This window comes from Anolis sagrei, chromosome 1, assembly GCF_037176765.1.
Source record: "Anolis sagrei isolate rAnoSag1 chromosome 1, rAnoSag1.mat, whole genome shotgun sequence".
Taxonomy (NCBI): Eukaryota; Metazoa; Chordata; class Lepidosauria; order Squamata; family Dactyloidae; genus Anolis; species Anolis sagrei.
The window spans coordinates 6,779,172-6,794,487 of NC_090021.1; the positions used below are offsets into that span (position 1 = coordinate 6,779,172).

At 46.7% G+C, this 15,316-nt stretch overlaps 1 protein-coding gene across 1 annotated transcript in view; it reads right to left on the reverse strand.

Annotated features, from left to right (window-relative positions):
• Positions 1-9,853, reverse strand: part of LOC132762150 (uncharacterized) — a 40,359-nt gene extending 30,506 nt beyond the window's left edge. The window contains exons 1-3 of the mRNA XM_060755113.2: positions 9,696-9,853; positions 8,822-8,888; positions 4,550-4,613 (exon numbers count right to left, since the gene is read on the reverse strand). Of these exons, the coding sequence (XP_060611096.2) occupies positions 4,550-4,613; positions 8,822-8,888; positions 9,696-9,832 (268 nt within the window). The 5' untranslated portion in view covers positions 9,833-9,853. The remainder of the gene's footprint in view (positions 1-4,549; positions 4,614-8,821; positions 8,889-9,695) is intronic.
• Between the last annotated feature and the right edge of the window lie 5,463 nt (positions 9,854-15,316).

Sequence of the window (15,316 nt, forward strand, 5' to 3'; positions counted from 1 at the left end):
GAACTACACACTCTGTACTAACACCGAGAGGCCAGCCTAAGGTCTACAGTGGCTGGCATAATGGTCTACACAACGGTCTGCGCAGGAGGTTCCACACGAATTGCACAGAGGGGGCCAACACAATATCAAATCAATACAAAAGGTCAGCACAAGATGTTTGCTCTGGGGTCCGTACAGGGCAGCCAGACCCTCCGCAGACCGCAATCCAGCTACAAGCTGTTGATGATAGAGGCCGTGGCACTGGTCCGGCCTGATGGAAGGCGCGGTCTTGCTGGCAACGTCTACGGCCTAGTGGTCCCCCGGCGGTGATGGCCCGACCGTAGTTTGGCTCTGCGGAGGCCTGCGTTGGTTTAGTCCCAGGAGCGAAGACTCACCCGCAGAGGAGGTCGCAGCTCCGCAGCTCCACAGCGACCCTGATGAAAAGGTGGTGACAGTGGATGCGTGCCTCAGTGCCTCAGTGGCGATGATTCACCCGTAAGGGAGCTCCGCAGCGGCCCAGCGGAGGCAGCAGCCACGGTTTGATGGCAAAGATGGCGGCGGCAACCTCGGCTTGTTGGCAAAGATGGCGGCGGCAACCTCGGCAACCTCGGCAGAGACGGCTTAGCTCTCTCCTCAGCTCTCTCTCCTCAGTTGCCGCAGCTGAGGGACCGAGCTTCCCAGTTCACTCCTCGGCTGCAGTAACAGCAGCGGCGGCAGCAAGGCGGGCCCGGGCGGCCCTTCAAGCCGCCAGCGGGGCCAGCCGCTTCCTCGCCGGGGTCGGGGAGCCCGTCCTGGCGGCGCGGCGGATGATGGTGGTGCCCTCAGCAGTGGAGGCCTGGGGAGGCCCGGGGGAGTGGAGGCAGTGGAGGCCCGGGGGAGCGACTGCCCTCAGAGCCCGGCCTCCCTACAGCCTCCCTACGGTGGCAGAGGCGGCCGGCCGAAGGAGCGGCGATGGTTCGGCCTCGGCAGAAGGGGCGGCGATGACTTGGCCTCCTCGGCCTCCTCCTTTCTCGGCCTCCTCCTTTCTTGGCCCCTCGGTTCACTCAGCGACGGCAGCCGCGGCGGCCCGGCGGCGACCCGGCTTAGCAACGGCGGGCCAGTCCGGCGGCGGCCCCAGTGAAGGGCAACATCAAAACATCAAAAAAGGAATATTTATTCTTCAAAGTCCTTGCAGACTTGGCACAGTTCATCAAGGTTACAAACAGAACATTCAATTGGTGAAACAATAGAATCATAGAATCATAGAATCAAAGAATCAAAGAGTTGGAAGAGACCTCCTGGGCCATCCAGTCCAACCCCATTCTGCCAAGAAGCAGGAATATTGCATTCAAATCACCCCTGACAGATGGCCATCCAGCCTCTGCTTAAAAGCTTCCAAAGAAGGAGCCTCCACCACACTCCGGGGCAGAGAGTTCCACTGCTGAACGGCTCTCACAGTCAGGAAGTTCTTCCTAATGTTCAGATGGAATCTCCTCTCTTGTAGTTTGAAGCCATTGTTCCCTTGCGTCCTAGTCTCCAAGGAAGCAGAAAACAAGCTTGCTCCCTCCTCCCTGTGGCTTCCTCTCACATATTTATACATGGCTATCATATCATAGAGATGATCTTTCTTTCCTTTCCTTGAATTATTAAGGCAACCTTTCCCCAAAATGACAGATAAGATTCTGGAATCCTTCACCCTAACCCTGAGCTGCTATGGTTCGGAAAAAAGCAGGATTTTTTTCCCTATCTATAGCTCAAGGTTAGTTTTGGAGATGAAGTAATGCTCAATATCTCAATACTAAATTTATCTATCTATGACTCAATCTCACTCAATATTACTCAATAATTATCTATACTATCTCAATCTATATCTGTTTCTCAATAGGCTTCTCTAGCCATAATATCTCAATCTTCAATTGTCTTAATATATCTCAATATAGCTTAATAGTTATCTATAACTCAGTATAGCTCAATATTCAGTTACTATCTATATTAACTCAATATAGTTTTTGCAATGGTTTTTCCAAAGCTACCTGCCTGACCATCAGCATGTCTGAAGTCTTTCCTCTGGGAGAAAATGCAAGGGAGAACAACTTCAAGCAACTGTAAGGTAAGGCAAACCAGGCTCCTGGGAGACGGAACAACTGTAATTTTGCTTCTGTTATGAATTCTCAGGTAAATACCCGATATGCAGGATGTATTTTCATTCACTGGACCAAACTTGGCACAAATACCTGATACACCCAAATTTGAATACTGGTGAGGTTGGGGGTGCTGATCTTGTCCTCTGGGAGTTGTAGTTGCTGGGATTTATAGTTGACCTACAATCAAAGAGCATTCTGAACTCCACCAATGAGGGAATTCAACCAAATTTGGCACACAGGACTCCCATGAACAAGAGTAAATACTGGAAGGGTTTGGTAGGCATTGACCTTGAGTTTTGGAGTTGTAGTTCACCTACATCCAGAGAGCACTGTGGACTCAAACAATGATGGATCTGGACCAAACTCTACACGAATATTCAATATGCCCAAATGTGAACTGTGGTAGATTTGGGGGGGGGGGGGGAGAACTTGACATTTGGGGGTTGTAGTTGTTGGGATTTATAGTTCACCTACAATCAAAGAGCATTCTGAACTCCACCAATGAGGGAATTCAACCAAATTTGGCACACAGGACTCCCATGAACAAGAGTGAATACTGGAAGGGTTTGGTGGGCATTGACCTTGAGTTTTGGAATTGTAGTTCACCTACATCCAGAGAGCACTGTGGACTCAAACAATGATGGATCTGGACCAAACTCTACACGAATATTCAATATGCCCAAATGTGAACCGTGGTAGAGTTTGGGGAAAATAGAACTTGACATTTGGAGGTTGTAGTTGTTGGGATTTATAGTTAACCTACAATCAAAGAGCATTCTGAACTCCAGCAATGATGGATCTGGACCAAACTTGGCACAAATACTCAATATGCCCAAATGTGAACTGTGGTAGAGTTTGGGGGGGAAATAACTTGACATTTGGGGGTTGTAGTTGTTGGGATTTATAGTTGACCTACAATCAAAAAGCATTCTGAACCAATGATGGAATTGGGCCAAACTTCCCACCCAGAACCCCTATGAGGAACAGAAAATACTATATTTTCTGATGGTCTTTGGTGACCCCCTCGGACACCGCCTCGTGACCCCCCAGGGGTCTCAACCCCCAGGTTGAGAAATGCTGGTCTACATAAAATCATAGAATCATAGAATCAAAGAGTTGGAAGAGACCTCATGGGCCATCTAGTCCAACCCCCTGCCAAGAAGCAGGAATATTGCATTCAAATCACCCCTGACAGATGGCCATCCAGCCTCTGTTTAAAAGCTTCCAAAGAAGGAGCCTCCACCACACTCCAGGGCAGAGAGTTCCACTGCTGAACGGCTCTCACAGTCAGGAAGTTCTTCCTCATGTTCAGTATAGAACACTATAGAATTAATTCAGTTTGGCACAAGTTTAACTTCTAATAGCTTAGTACTATAGCAGCATGGGTGTTGTGTTGTAGTTTGACAATTTATTTAATGTCACTTCCAAAGATTGTTGGTGTCTCCTCAAACTACAACTCCAAAAATCCCATGCTTTGAGCCGCGGCCATTAAAGTGGTGCCAAACTGCATTAATTCTACAGTGTAGATGCTCCCTTTTGAACTCCTTGTCGCTTCTGTTGACCGCAACGTTGAAGAGGGAAGAAGAGTGAGCCAGGAAGATTACAAACTGCCTGTCTCGAACAGATTAGGCTCTGCAAACTCAGTAGATCCGCGAGATTACATCTGTGTCAAAACAATAAGATTAAAAAGCCATGCAGATTCAGGAGGATCTGCAGATTTAAATCGGCACCTTTGGGTTTTGTAATTGCAGCGGGTGAAAACACCGACTTTGCTTCTGGTGTTGTGCTGGTTGCATGACTATGCCTTCGAGTCCTGGGCTATATTTCAGAGGAAGGAAATGGCAAACACAACCTTTGCCTAAGCAGGCCTTACAAAATCCTTGGCGTGCCGGTGTCTCCTCAAACTACAACTCCAAAGATTCCATAGCATGGAGCCATGGTAATTCAAGTGGTGCCAAACTGCATTAATTCGACAGTGTGGATGCACTCTAAGAGAGACATTGCACAACAAGGAACAGGTGAATTGTTGCAACTCCAAAGCCCCCCGTGCCCCTTGCGCCAGAGTTCATTGGGAGGAAGTTCCAATTACAGTGAAAGGCAATGAGAAGTCAGAGCCGGGCCGAACGTTTGCAGTGCCTTTCTAAGGGGATTACATGGGATTATCAGGCCGGCAAGCAGAGTGGGAAGGGGGGGGGGGGGGTTGCATCCTGTCAAGCGACCAGCCGGGCAGAGATGTTAAACCCTGACCCTTTGGCCCAAGCCTGGGCACCGGCTGGGATTACTGACCGCTTGGCAACAGCGTGGGGATCAAGGGGTCAGTCCCCTTCACGTGACCTGCGTCCAGAGCCATGCCAAGGCCTACCTGCTGTTAGGAATTGTGGGATTTGAAGTCCAAAACACCTGGAGGGCCCAAGTTTGCCCATGCCTGCTATATATGGACGTCTTACCTTTGTGAGCGTTTTCATCCTCCAAAGGCTTTCTCTCTGGACTCGGTTCCTCTTCTAGTTTGGCCTATGTAAACAAAACCAAAAGACGCTTAAGACCAAAACTTTGTATTTCAGGGATTTGACAGTAAATCAAGGGACGCGGCACACCGTTCAGCAGAGATGAGGACTTTCAAAACTCTCCCAAATAGGTCAATGCGTCATTTATTGGTGCGTTTTTAAATGCACGCCATTGCACTTAAAACACAATAATGGATTGGAGAGCTAAAAGTACAATAAACAGATAATCTATTTGAGGCAGCCTTTGGGAGAAAAGACCTACATTGCAAATTAATGCAGTTTGATGACACCATTGTAACTGCCATGGATTCATTCAAAGGGATCCAACACCTCACTACCTCTGAGGATACTTGCCATAGATGCAGGCGAAACGTCAGGAGAGAATGCTTCTAGAATATGGCCATATAGCTCGAAAAACCTACAACAACCCATGGATACAACTCTGGGCATCACAATTGAAGGGAGAGGTTGACTCTAAGCTGGAATGTGTCCAGAGGAAGAGGGTGACTCAAATGGTCAAGGGTATGGAGAACAAGCCCTATGAGGAGTGGCTTAAAGAGCTGGGCCTGTTTAGCTTGAAGAAGAGACAACTGAGAGGAGACAAGATAGCCATGTATAAATATGTGAGATGAAGTCATAGGAAGGAGAGAGCAAGCTTGTTTTCTGTTGCCCTGGAGACGAGGATGCAATGGAACAATTATTTATTTTATTATTTATTTATTTGTATTGTTGAAGGCAAAACAAATAAGGCAATTCACACCTAGCTCCAACAGACAAGAGTCCTTTGTCCCACCCTGGTCATTCCACAGATATATATAAACCCATTTTCCTAGTTCCAACAGACCTTACTACCTCTGAGGATGCTTGCCATAGATGCAGGCGAAACATCAGGAGAGAATGCCTCTAGAACATGGCCATATAGCCCAAAAAAACCTACAACAAAACATTTATTTATTTATTATTTACTATATTTGTATACCGCCCTTCTCAGCCCTCAGGCGAATGAGGCTTCAAACTACAAGAAAGGAGATTCCACCTGAACATCAGGAAGAACTTCCTGACTGTGAGGGGCTGTTCAGTAGTGGAACTCTCTGCCCCGGGAGTGTGGTGGAGGCTCCTTCTTTGGAGGCTTTTAAACAGAGGCTGGATGGCCATCTGTCAGGGGTGCTTTGAATGCAATGTTCCTGCTTCTTGGCAGGAGTTGGACTGGATGGCCCACAAAGTCTCTTCCAACTCTATGATTCTATGATCCTGGGAGTTATAGTTTTACAAAGTACATAAACCTTCTTTGCCAAAGAGTGCTGGGTCCTCATCTTCTACGATTCATAGAATCAAAGAGTTGGAAGAGACCTCATGGGCCATCCAGTCCAACCCCATTCTGCCAAGAAGCAGGAATATTGCATTCAAATCACACATGACAGATGGCCATCCAGCCCCTGTTTAAAAGCTTCCAAAGAAGGAGCCTCCACCACGCTCCGGGGCAGAGAGTTCCACTGCTGAACGGCTCTCATGGCAGATAAAGGAGTGTCAAACTGCATTAATATATATTTTAATGTAGATGCTCGCAATCAAAATCATTTATTGAAATTACCAACATCTTAAAAGAAGAGAAGAATCATCTGAACGAGTAAATTGGCAAGCAAGAAAAGGCTAGCTCACTGTAAAGATTTGTCTGACATAACATAGTCTTAGCTTGGATCTACACTGCCATATATGTGCAGCGCAAAGTCATATAATGCAGTTCAAACTGCATTATGTGGGTCCACACTGAGCATATATTGCACTTTGAACTGCATTATATGGCAATGCAGATCCAGCCTCAATCACAAGAGAAAGTGGAGAAAAGTGCATTGTTGTCTATTTGCTGCCACCTAGTGGTCAAACCTAGTTCCAACAAGAGGACAGTGGAGTTGACTATAAAGGCACCCAGGTTTCCCACATCTGCAAAGAACTGGGTTGCAAACAGCTGAAATGTCCCAGTTCCTCAATAATAATAATAATAATAATAATAATAATAATAATAATAATAATAATAATAATAATAATTTTCTGCTTAATTTATATAATAATATAAATAGTGGTGGTCAGGGGAGCTTTCGCACAACTAAAACTTGGCCACAGTGGTCCACACTTTGGTTACATCCCGTTTATATTACTGCAACGCTCTCTACGTGGGGCTGCCTCTGAAGACTGCCCGGAAGCTGCAGCTAGTCCAACGCTCGGCAGCCAGATTTCTAACGGTTGCTGGGTACAGGGAGCATACAACCCCTCTGTTGCGCCAGCTCCACTGGCTGCTGATTAGCTTCCGAGCACAATTCAAAGTGCTGGTTTTGACCTACAAAGCCCTAAACGACTCTGGCTTTGTTTACCTGTCCGAACGGATTCTCCCCTATGAACCATCTAGGTCTTTAAGATCTTCCGGGGGGGGCCCTGCTCTCGATCCCACCACTGTCACAATTGCGGTTGGTGGGGACGAGAGACAGGACCTTCTCGATGGTGGCTCCCCGGCTTTGGAACTCCCTCCCACAGGAGATTAGAACTGCTCCCTCCCTCCTGACGTTCAGGAAGCTAACAAAGACTTGGCTATGGAAGGCGGCCTTTGATAATTGAGTCAACTTTGGTCCACATGGAAGGAGAATGAATAACTGTGAATTATGACCAGGAATGCTTTGACGACGTGGCTATGTGACTGTGATGATGACGGTGTTGTATTGTAATATGGTTTTAATTGTGTAATGATGATGCATTGTGTGGTTTGTATTTTTGTATATGAACACATGTTGTGAACCGGATCTGAGTCCCTCTTGGAGGTGAGAAGATCAGTATAGAAAACTTTTAAATAAATTATAAATAAATAATAAATAATATTTGGAAAAATTGAGAGCCAAATTGACCAAGAAAAAGCATGGCTGTGGCTCACAAATTGAACTCTGAAAAAGGAGACCAAGGAGGGCCTGATTCCGGCAGCCCAAGAACAAGCCATTTGAACAAATGCCATCAAAGCCAGAATTGAAAAGTCGACAACAGATCCCAAATGTAGGCTCTGCAAGGAAGCAGGTGAAATGATGGATCACATCCTTGGCTGCTGCAAGAAGATCGCACAGACAGACTACAAGCAGAGGCATAACACCGTTGCTCAGATGATTCATTGGAACTTGTGCCACAAACACCATCTGCCTGTGACAAAGAACTGGTGGGATTACAAGCTGGAAAACGTTACAGAGAATGAACACGCCAAACTCCTCTGGGACTTCCGGATTCAGACGACAGAGTTTTGGAGCACAAGACTCCTGACCTCACAATATTGTTATGTATGGATTGTCAATATTGCAATCTCAGGCAACAGCGGGATTGACGAGAAACAACTGAAAAAGCTGACACGATATGAGGATTTAAAGATCGAACTGTAAAGATTCTGGCACAAGCCAGTTAAGGTGGCCCCAATGGTGATCGGCACACTAGGTGCAGTGCCTAAAGATCTTGGCCTGCACTTAAACGCAATCAGCACTTACAAAATTAGCATCTGCCAGCTGCAAAAGGCCACCTTACTGGGATCTGCACGCATTATTTGCCAATACATCACACACTCCTAGACACTTGGAAAGTTTCGGACGTGTGATCCAATACAACAGCCAGAAGAGTGACCTTGATTGCTGTGGGCTCATCTTGTTGTGTTACTACTACTACTACTACTACTACTAATAATAATAATAATAATAACAACAACAACAACAACAACAACAATCCTAGACACTTGGGAAGTGTCCGACATGTGATCCAATACAACAGCCAGCAGAGTGTCTGCTGTGGACTCATTTTGTTGTGTTTCTAATAATAATAATAATAATAATAATAATAATAATAATAATAATAGGATTTAAAGATCGAACTGCAAAGACTGTGGCACAAGCCAGTCAAGGTGGTCCCAGTGGTGATTGGCACACTGGGTGCAGTGCTTAAAGACCTTGGCCTGCACTTAAACACAATCGGCACTGACAAAATTAGCATCTGCCAGCTGCAGAAGGCCACCTTACTGGGATCTATACACATTATTCGCCGATACATCACACAATCCTAGACACTTGGGAAGTGTCCGACGTGTGATCCAATACAAGAGCTAGCAGAGCGATCTTGTCTGCTGTGGACTCATCTTGTTGTGTTAATAATAATAATAATAATAATAATAATAATAATAATAATAAGGAAGACTCTCACTATGTGAATAAGCAGGGATGAATTCCGCTCCCTCTGAAGGACTCGTGTAGACAATTCTCTTTTTTTCCTGGAAGAGAAAGCAAGGAAGAAAGAGATTTATGGTATAGTATGGTATAGCTCAGGCATGGGCCAACTTGGGCACTCCTTCCAGGTGTTTTGGACTTCAACTCCCACCATTCCCAACAGCCTCAGACCCCTTTCCTTTTCTCTTTCCTTTTCTGCTCAAGCAGCTGAGTTGCGCAGAAACTATCTCAAACATATTTGTAACTGACTAATAAGTCGTGCACTTGTGTATGCTCAACACATGAAGGTTGTGAGTAAACCAAATATGTTTTTTTTTACTAGAGTCTACTTTATTTTGTCTCTTGAGTGCATAATATAAAACAAGTTGTTTTATGGGATAGTAGATATATTCTTGGGCACTGAAAAACACTTCTGAAGAGCTGTTATTCTTCATATTCTTTGTTCCTTGACAGATCAGAGACAACAGGTTGTTCAGTCTAACAACTGAAGCCAAGTGGTTACATTTGGTTGTATACCACTTGAGAAGGTTCTACTCAAATGGGTTTTTGGCTCTTCTCTAAAAGGATATGAATACCATTTTTCTAAAAGGTTATAATGTCAAAAAAGTCATGATTTTCTAAAACCCTGAACCTAGATTTATTAAAAAATTGTGTGCGTTTCTCATGGCACAACATCCATTTTTGTGACCCACTACTGAAATCAACTCACTATGGGATGAAATGGAAACAGGGCCTTTTTCGCATTGGCACCCTACAAATTGCAAATCCCATTGGATGTAGCCATGGTGGTCATAGTGGAATGGAAGGGTTATAATTGCCTAATGTGAAAGGGTCCTAAAGGAGCCACATACCTTCTAAAAGGGAAGCAGAGAAGCAGCAGAAGGATGGTGAGGACAACCAGGAGTGTTGACACAAAACTCACTCCAAGTGAAGGAGAGGCCGAAACGCTGAGAAACGTCTCCGTTTTCTGCGTCAGCAAAGGAGCCATCGAGCGCCTGAAGGTGGATAAGGAAAGCTGAAAAAAAGAAGGAAATGACATGAATAAACATACATTTTTAACCAGAGGGAAAGCATCTTGTACTGATACGGCTGTACCAGGAGCTCCAACTTCCTTTTCTTTCTTTGAGTGTTTGCATGTATTCCAATGTTCCATGCACTTCGCAATAAGGTGGCTTCCTTTGGTTTGCAATTATAGGGCCAATGACCCATCAATCATCGTTAAGTTCTTGTGGGTTTTTTCTGGCTATATGGCCATGTTCTAGAGGCATTTTTCCTGACGTTTCGCCTGCATCTATGGCAAGCATCCTCAGAGGTAGTGAGGTCTGTTGGAAATAGGAAAATGGGTTTATATATCTGTGGAATGGCTGGGGTGGGGCACAGAGCTCTTCTCTGCTGAAGCTAGGTGTGAATGTTTCAGCTGACCACCTTCATTCGCATTTGAAGGCCTGGCTGAGCCTGGGAAAATGTTTTGTTGAGAGGTGTTAAGATTTGCCTGATTGTTTCCTCTCTGCTGTCCCAGTTCCAGGACGTGAGCTTTCCCCACCTGTAGAGAAGCTTCGTTTCTCACAACATCCGGGGGAAACAGCTCCAAAGCTTCTAAGGAAAACAGTTTGACAGCACAACCCTTGTTGGGGTTAAAGAAACAGCTCCACATCATTCGTGGAAAAATTCCAAAAGGACTCCAGCTGGAAAATCTACAAAGTCTTGCCTGGTAGGTCTATTCGGGTAACCAGAAGCATTTGGAGCCTCGAGTCGGGCTCACACCAGCAGAGCTTAGAAAACAGATTGCCCCAGGAAGTGGTTAAAAAGGCTTTTCCTCTTAAAGAAAAGAAACAGTTCATGAAGCCAGTTGCCTGTCCTTTGTGTGCAAGGTAAGAAGCATTTGTTTGACTTGTTGAAAATCTAAAAAATATTTATTATTTATTTATTTATTTATTTACTTTATTTGTATACCGCTTTTCTCAGCCCTTAGGCGACTCAGAGCGGTTAACAACAACAGTTTCAATATACACAATACAAAATCATTGGACATTTAAAAGCAATGGCATAACAATTAATTAAACATCAAACATCAATACATCAATATAACAAATCCATCAGGTCTCATCAATAGAATCAGAATCCAATTATTCCGTATTCCGATAATCGATTACACTGCCTAATCGAATGCCTGTTCAAATAGCCAGGTCTTCACTTTCCTCCGGAATGCCAATAGGGAGGGGGCTGATCTAATATCTGCAGGAAGGGCGTTCCACAGCCGAGGGGCCACCACTGAGAAGGCCCTGTCCCTCGTCCCCACTAGGCATGCATGTGAAGCCGGCGGGACCGAGAGCTGGGCCTCCCCAGACGATCTTAATGTCCTAACTGGTTCATAGGAGGAGATGCGTTCGGACAGGTAGGTCGGGCCAGAACCGTTTAGGGCTTTAAAGGCTAAAGCCAGCACTTTGAATTGTGCCCAGTAGCAAATTGGCAGCCAGTGGAGCTGGCGCAACAGAGGAGTTGTGTGCTCCCTGAGTGCTGCTCCTATTTGATTGTTTGTTGAAGACCTAAGCAATAATAAAGAACTTTGTTAAACTTTTTAAGCTCCTAAAGACTTTTGTATAGGAAAATCCTTAGGGCCTCTCAGCTGAGGCACCCCGGCTTCCCGCTGGGCACAAAGAGCACGTCCTGTTCAAAAGCCAATTGCTATAGGCCCAGCGCATGACAGCATACATCTCTACCAGTCTCTTTGGGTGAAAGTTGAACATATGTATGAATATACAGAGAGAGTGCGCGAGAGAGTCAGATTGAGAGACTGAAAAGCAGGAAGGCCGGAGACCGATTTGCGGGAACTTACCATCGCGGCTGCTCTCCCTGCAGCCCAACTGGTAGGCCGCGCAGCCATTGCGCCTCGTTGCAAGGCCGTGGCTCCTTTCGTCCCCTTCGCCACGCCAGGAAGGGGCCACCGAGAGCGCCAGGCCGTGCCGTTTTCTGCCCCCCCCTTGCCAACCGGGAGGGGTGATGTGGCGGCAAAAAAAGCCAATGGGATTTTGGCCTGCATCTATAGGAGCCTAGTGTCTAGATCTAGGGAAGTCATGCTACCCTTCTATTCTGCTTTGGTTAGACCACACCTGGAATATTGTGTCCAATTCTGGGCACCACAATTCAATTCAAGAGAGATATTGACAAGCTGGAATGTGTCCAGAGGAGAGCGACTAAAATGATAAAAGGTCTGGAGAACAAGCCCTATGAGGAGCGGCTAAAGGAGCTGGGCATGTTTAGCCTGAAGAAGAGAAGGCTGAGAGGGGATATGATAGCCATGTATAAATATGTGAGAGGAAGCCACAGAGAGGAGGGAGCAAGCTTGTTTTCTGCTTCCCTGGAGACTAGGACTCAAGGGAACAATGGCTTCAAACTACAAGAGAGGAGATTCCATCTGAACATGAGGAAGAACTTCCTGACTGTGAGAGCCGTTCAGCAGTGGAACTCTCTGCCACGGAGTGTGGTGGAGGCTCCTTCTTTGGAAGCTTTTAAACAGAGGCTGGATGGCTATCTGTCAGGGTTGATTTGAATGCAATATTCCTGCTTCTTGGCAGGGGGTTGGACTGGATGGCCCATGAGGTCTCTTCCAACTCTTTGATTCTATGATTCTATGAGGGAGCCAGCCAGCCACAGCTCCGTTCGGCCCCCTCGCCGCACCGTGCCGTTTTGGTAAGGGCCGCAGCGCTCCGTGGACCCAACAGGCCTGGCATTGGGGCACTTCCAGCTGGCCCCACGCCGCTTCGGGGGGAGGGCTAGAAGAAAGACACCCTCCTAGACCCCGCCATTAGGCCTCTGAGCCGCCGTATCAGCGGGCCCCACGCCGGTTTGGGTGTCACCTTGGCGAGCCATCCTGCTGCTGGCCCATCTCGGGCAGCGGCCTGAAGCAACTTGAGGTACGGCCTGATCCGAGTGGCCTCACCATCGCCACGACGGTCGCGGCCGGAGGAGAGGGCCCATCATCACCTTCATCGCCGCCGCTGCTGACACGTTGCTCACAATCGGCCAGGATTCGGCTTCTGCTGCTGCTGCTCAGAGCTGCTGGAGCCACTCCACTTAACGCCCCGGAGATCGGGAAGAGGGAGAGGAGCCACCTCCACTGAAGGAACCATCACCACGTAGGGGAAGAGGAGGATCCCTTCCTTTGAGTTCGGCTGCTGAGTTCCTCTGCCATCTTGATTTATTATTTTATTTTGATTTATTATTTTATTTTATTTATTTATTTTTATTTTTTATTAAAAAAAATTATTTTTATTTTTTGGTTTAGTTTAGTCTGGTTTAGTTTAGTTCAGCTTAGTCTGGGGTTGTTGTGTATTGTTACGTGTTTTTGGATGTTGTTGTGATGTGTTGGTTGTGACGGACATTAAGATCCAAATAGTAGATAGGAAGTTCTGTCCGTCCATGACTCAGCGTTCTGCTGTCATCTCCAGAGAACCATACTGCCCTCTATGGTCAAGCCAAGCTGAGCAAGGCAACATCATTCAACGCAGCTTAGAAATTGTGCTGGTAATTAGTGTTAAACAATTATTGTCTTTACTAGCCGGGCTGCCATCTTCCCGTGAACTGGGTCATCTCCTTCAGAGGACGGCCAGGAAGAACCAGGGACTCGGCCAACAGACGCCGGCTTGTTCTCCACGGGTCCAGGGAGCTGGGCCCCTTGGTTTGAACTTACTGTCCTGATTGAATGTTGAATGTTGACATTGGACTTAGTCCAGAAGGCACTAATTTTGCACTTTAGAACTATCGTAGCACTAAACCACTTTAAGTTAAGCACTTTCTAGATCGCTAATCTGCCAGAACTCTTGCCAGTAATTAGCCGGTCCCAAATTCCAGATCTATGTTCAAGTGATTAATTGTGTTGCACTTTAAACAACTGCTCAGAGTTTTGCACTGTCACTTTGGAGCTAGTTACATATATTGTTGTTTACAAATACTTACTCCCATGTTACCATTGATACCACTCTTGTTGCTATCCGTTATTGCACAAGTACACTTTACCATCTTCAATACACTGGAAGGAGCAGGTAATATCAAGGGGTGGGAACATCAGGACTCAACTATATGTAACCATACTTGTCACCAAGCACCAACATATGGAACAACAACAGATGGAAATGGAGGGTATGTCCCCGGGGGGAGTGGGTCTATGGGTGGGGGTGCCGCCATAAGGGTGGTGACAGGCAGATACGGGAAGGGGAGAGCAAAATACTTATTTCGGCCCAAAATTTACAATAATAGATTGGCAATCCCAAAAGATGTTAACAACTCAAGGAAAAATCAAATCAGGCCAAAAATTGATAACAGAACATTGGCAATCCCAAAAATCAAGACTACAATTCGGCCCGAAATTAACAAAGATAAATTGGTGGCTTCAAAACATCCTCCCGACAAGATACAACTGAGGTGCCAGGATGGTGGTCCCTCCAGGTTAAAGGTGGTGCTGTTCAATGCCAGGTCAGTAAATGGGAAAACTTCTACTATTAAAGATCTAATTTAAGAAGAACAAGCTGACTTGGCTTGTATAACTGAGACCTGGTTAGACGAAGGGGGTGGGGTTAATCTCACTCAACTCTGTCCACCTGGTTACTCTGTGCAGCACCAACCAAAACTTGGAGGGCAGGGAGGCGGAGTCGCAGTGGTCTATAAGGATTTCATCCCCCTGATCAGGCGTCCCATCCCACAGTCATCTTCCTTTGAATGTGCCGGCTTCAGGATAGGTGACCGGGACAGGATAGGGATTCTGTTAGTGTACCGACCACCCCGCTGCACTACAGTCTACTTACCTGAGCTAGCAGGAGTGGTCTCGGACATGGCATTGAGCTCCCAGCGGCTTTTAGTCTTGGGAGATTTCAATGTCCATGCCGAGGCCTCCCTTTCCGGTGCAGCTCAGGATTTCATGGCCGCCATGGCAACCATGGGCCTGTCCCAACTAATATCTGGTCCCACCCACAGCGCCGGGCACACATTGGATTTGGTATTCTCTCAGGGATGGGATGGGGGTGACGGGGTGGAGGAGCTGACCATCGCTCCATTGCCATGGACCGATCACCACTTGATCAGGTTTAGACTAACTGCGCCTCCTAACCTCCGCAGGGATGGTGGACCCATTAGAATGGTCCGCCCTAGGAGACTTATGGATCCAAATGGCTTCCTGATGGCTCTTGGGGATTCTCCCACCTCCTTGGCTAGCGATCCTGTCGATGTCCTGGTCTCTCGCTGGAACAGTGAGTTGACCAGGGCCATTGATACAATCGCTCCGGAACGCCCCCTCTCGAGTAGCCGAGCTAACCAGCCTCTTGGTTCACTGAGGAGCTGGCAGCGATGAAGCAAGAAAAGAGGAGGCTAGAGTGCGTGTGGCGCCGGAACCCCACCAATCTAGCTCAAACACTTCTGAATACCTTTTTAAGGTCCTACGAGGTGGCAATAGCGGCGGCACAGAAAACATTTCTGGCAG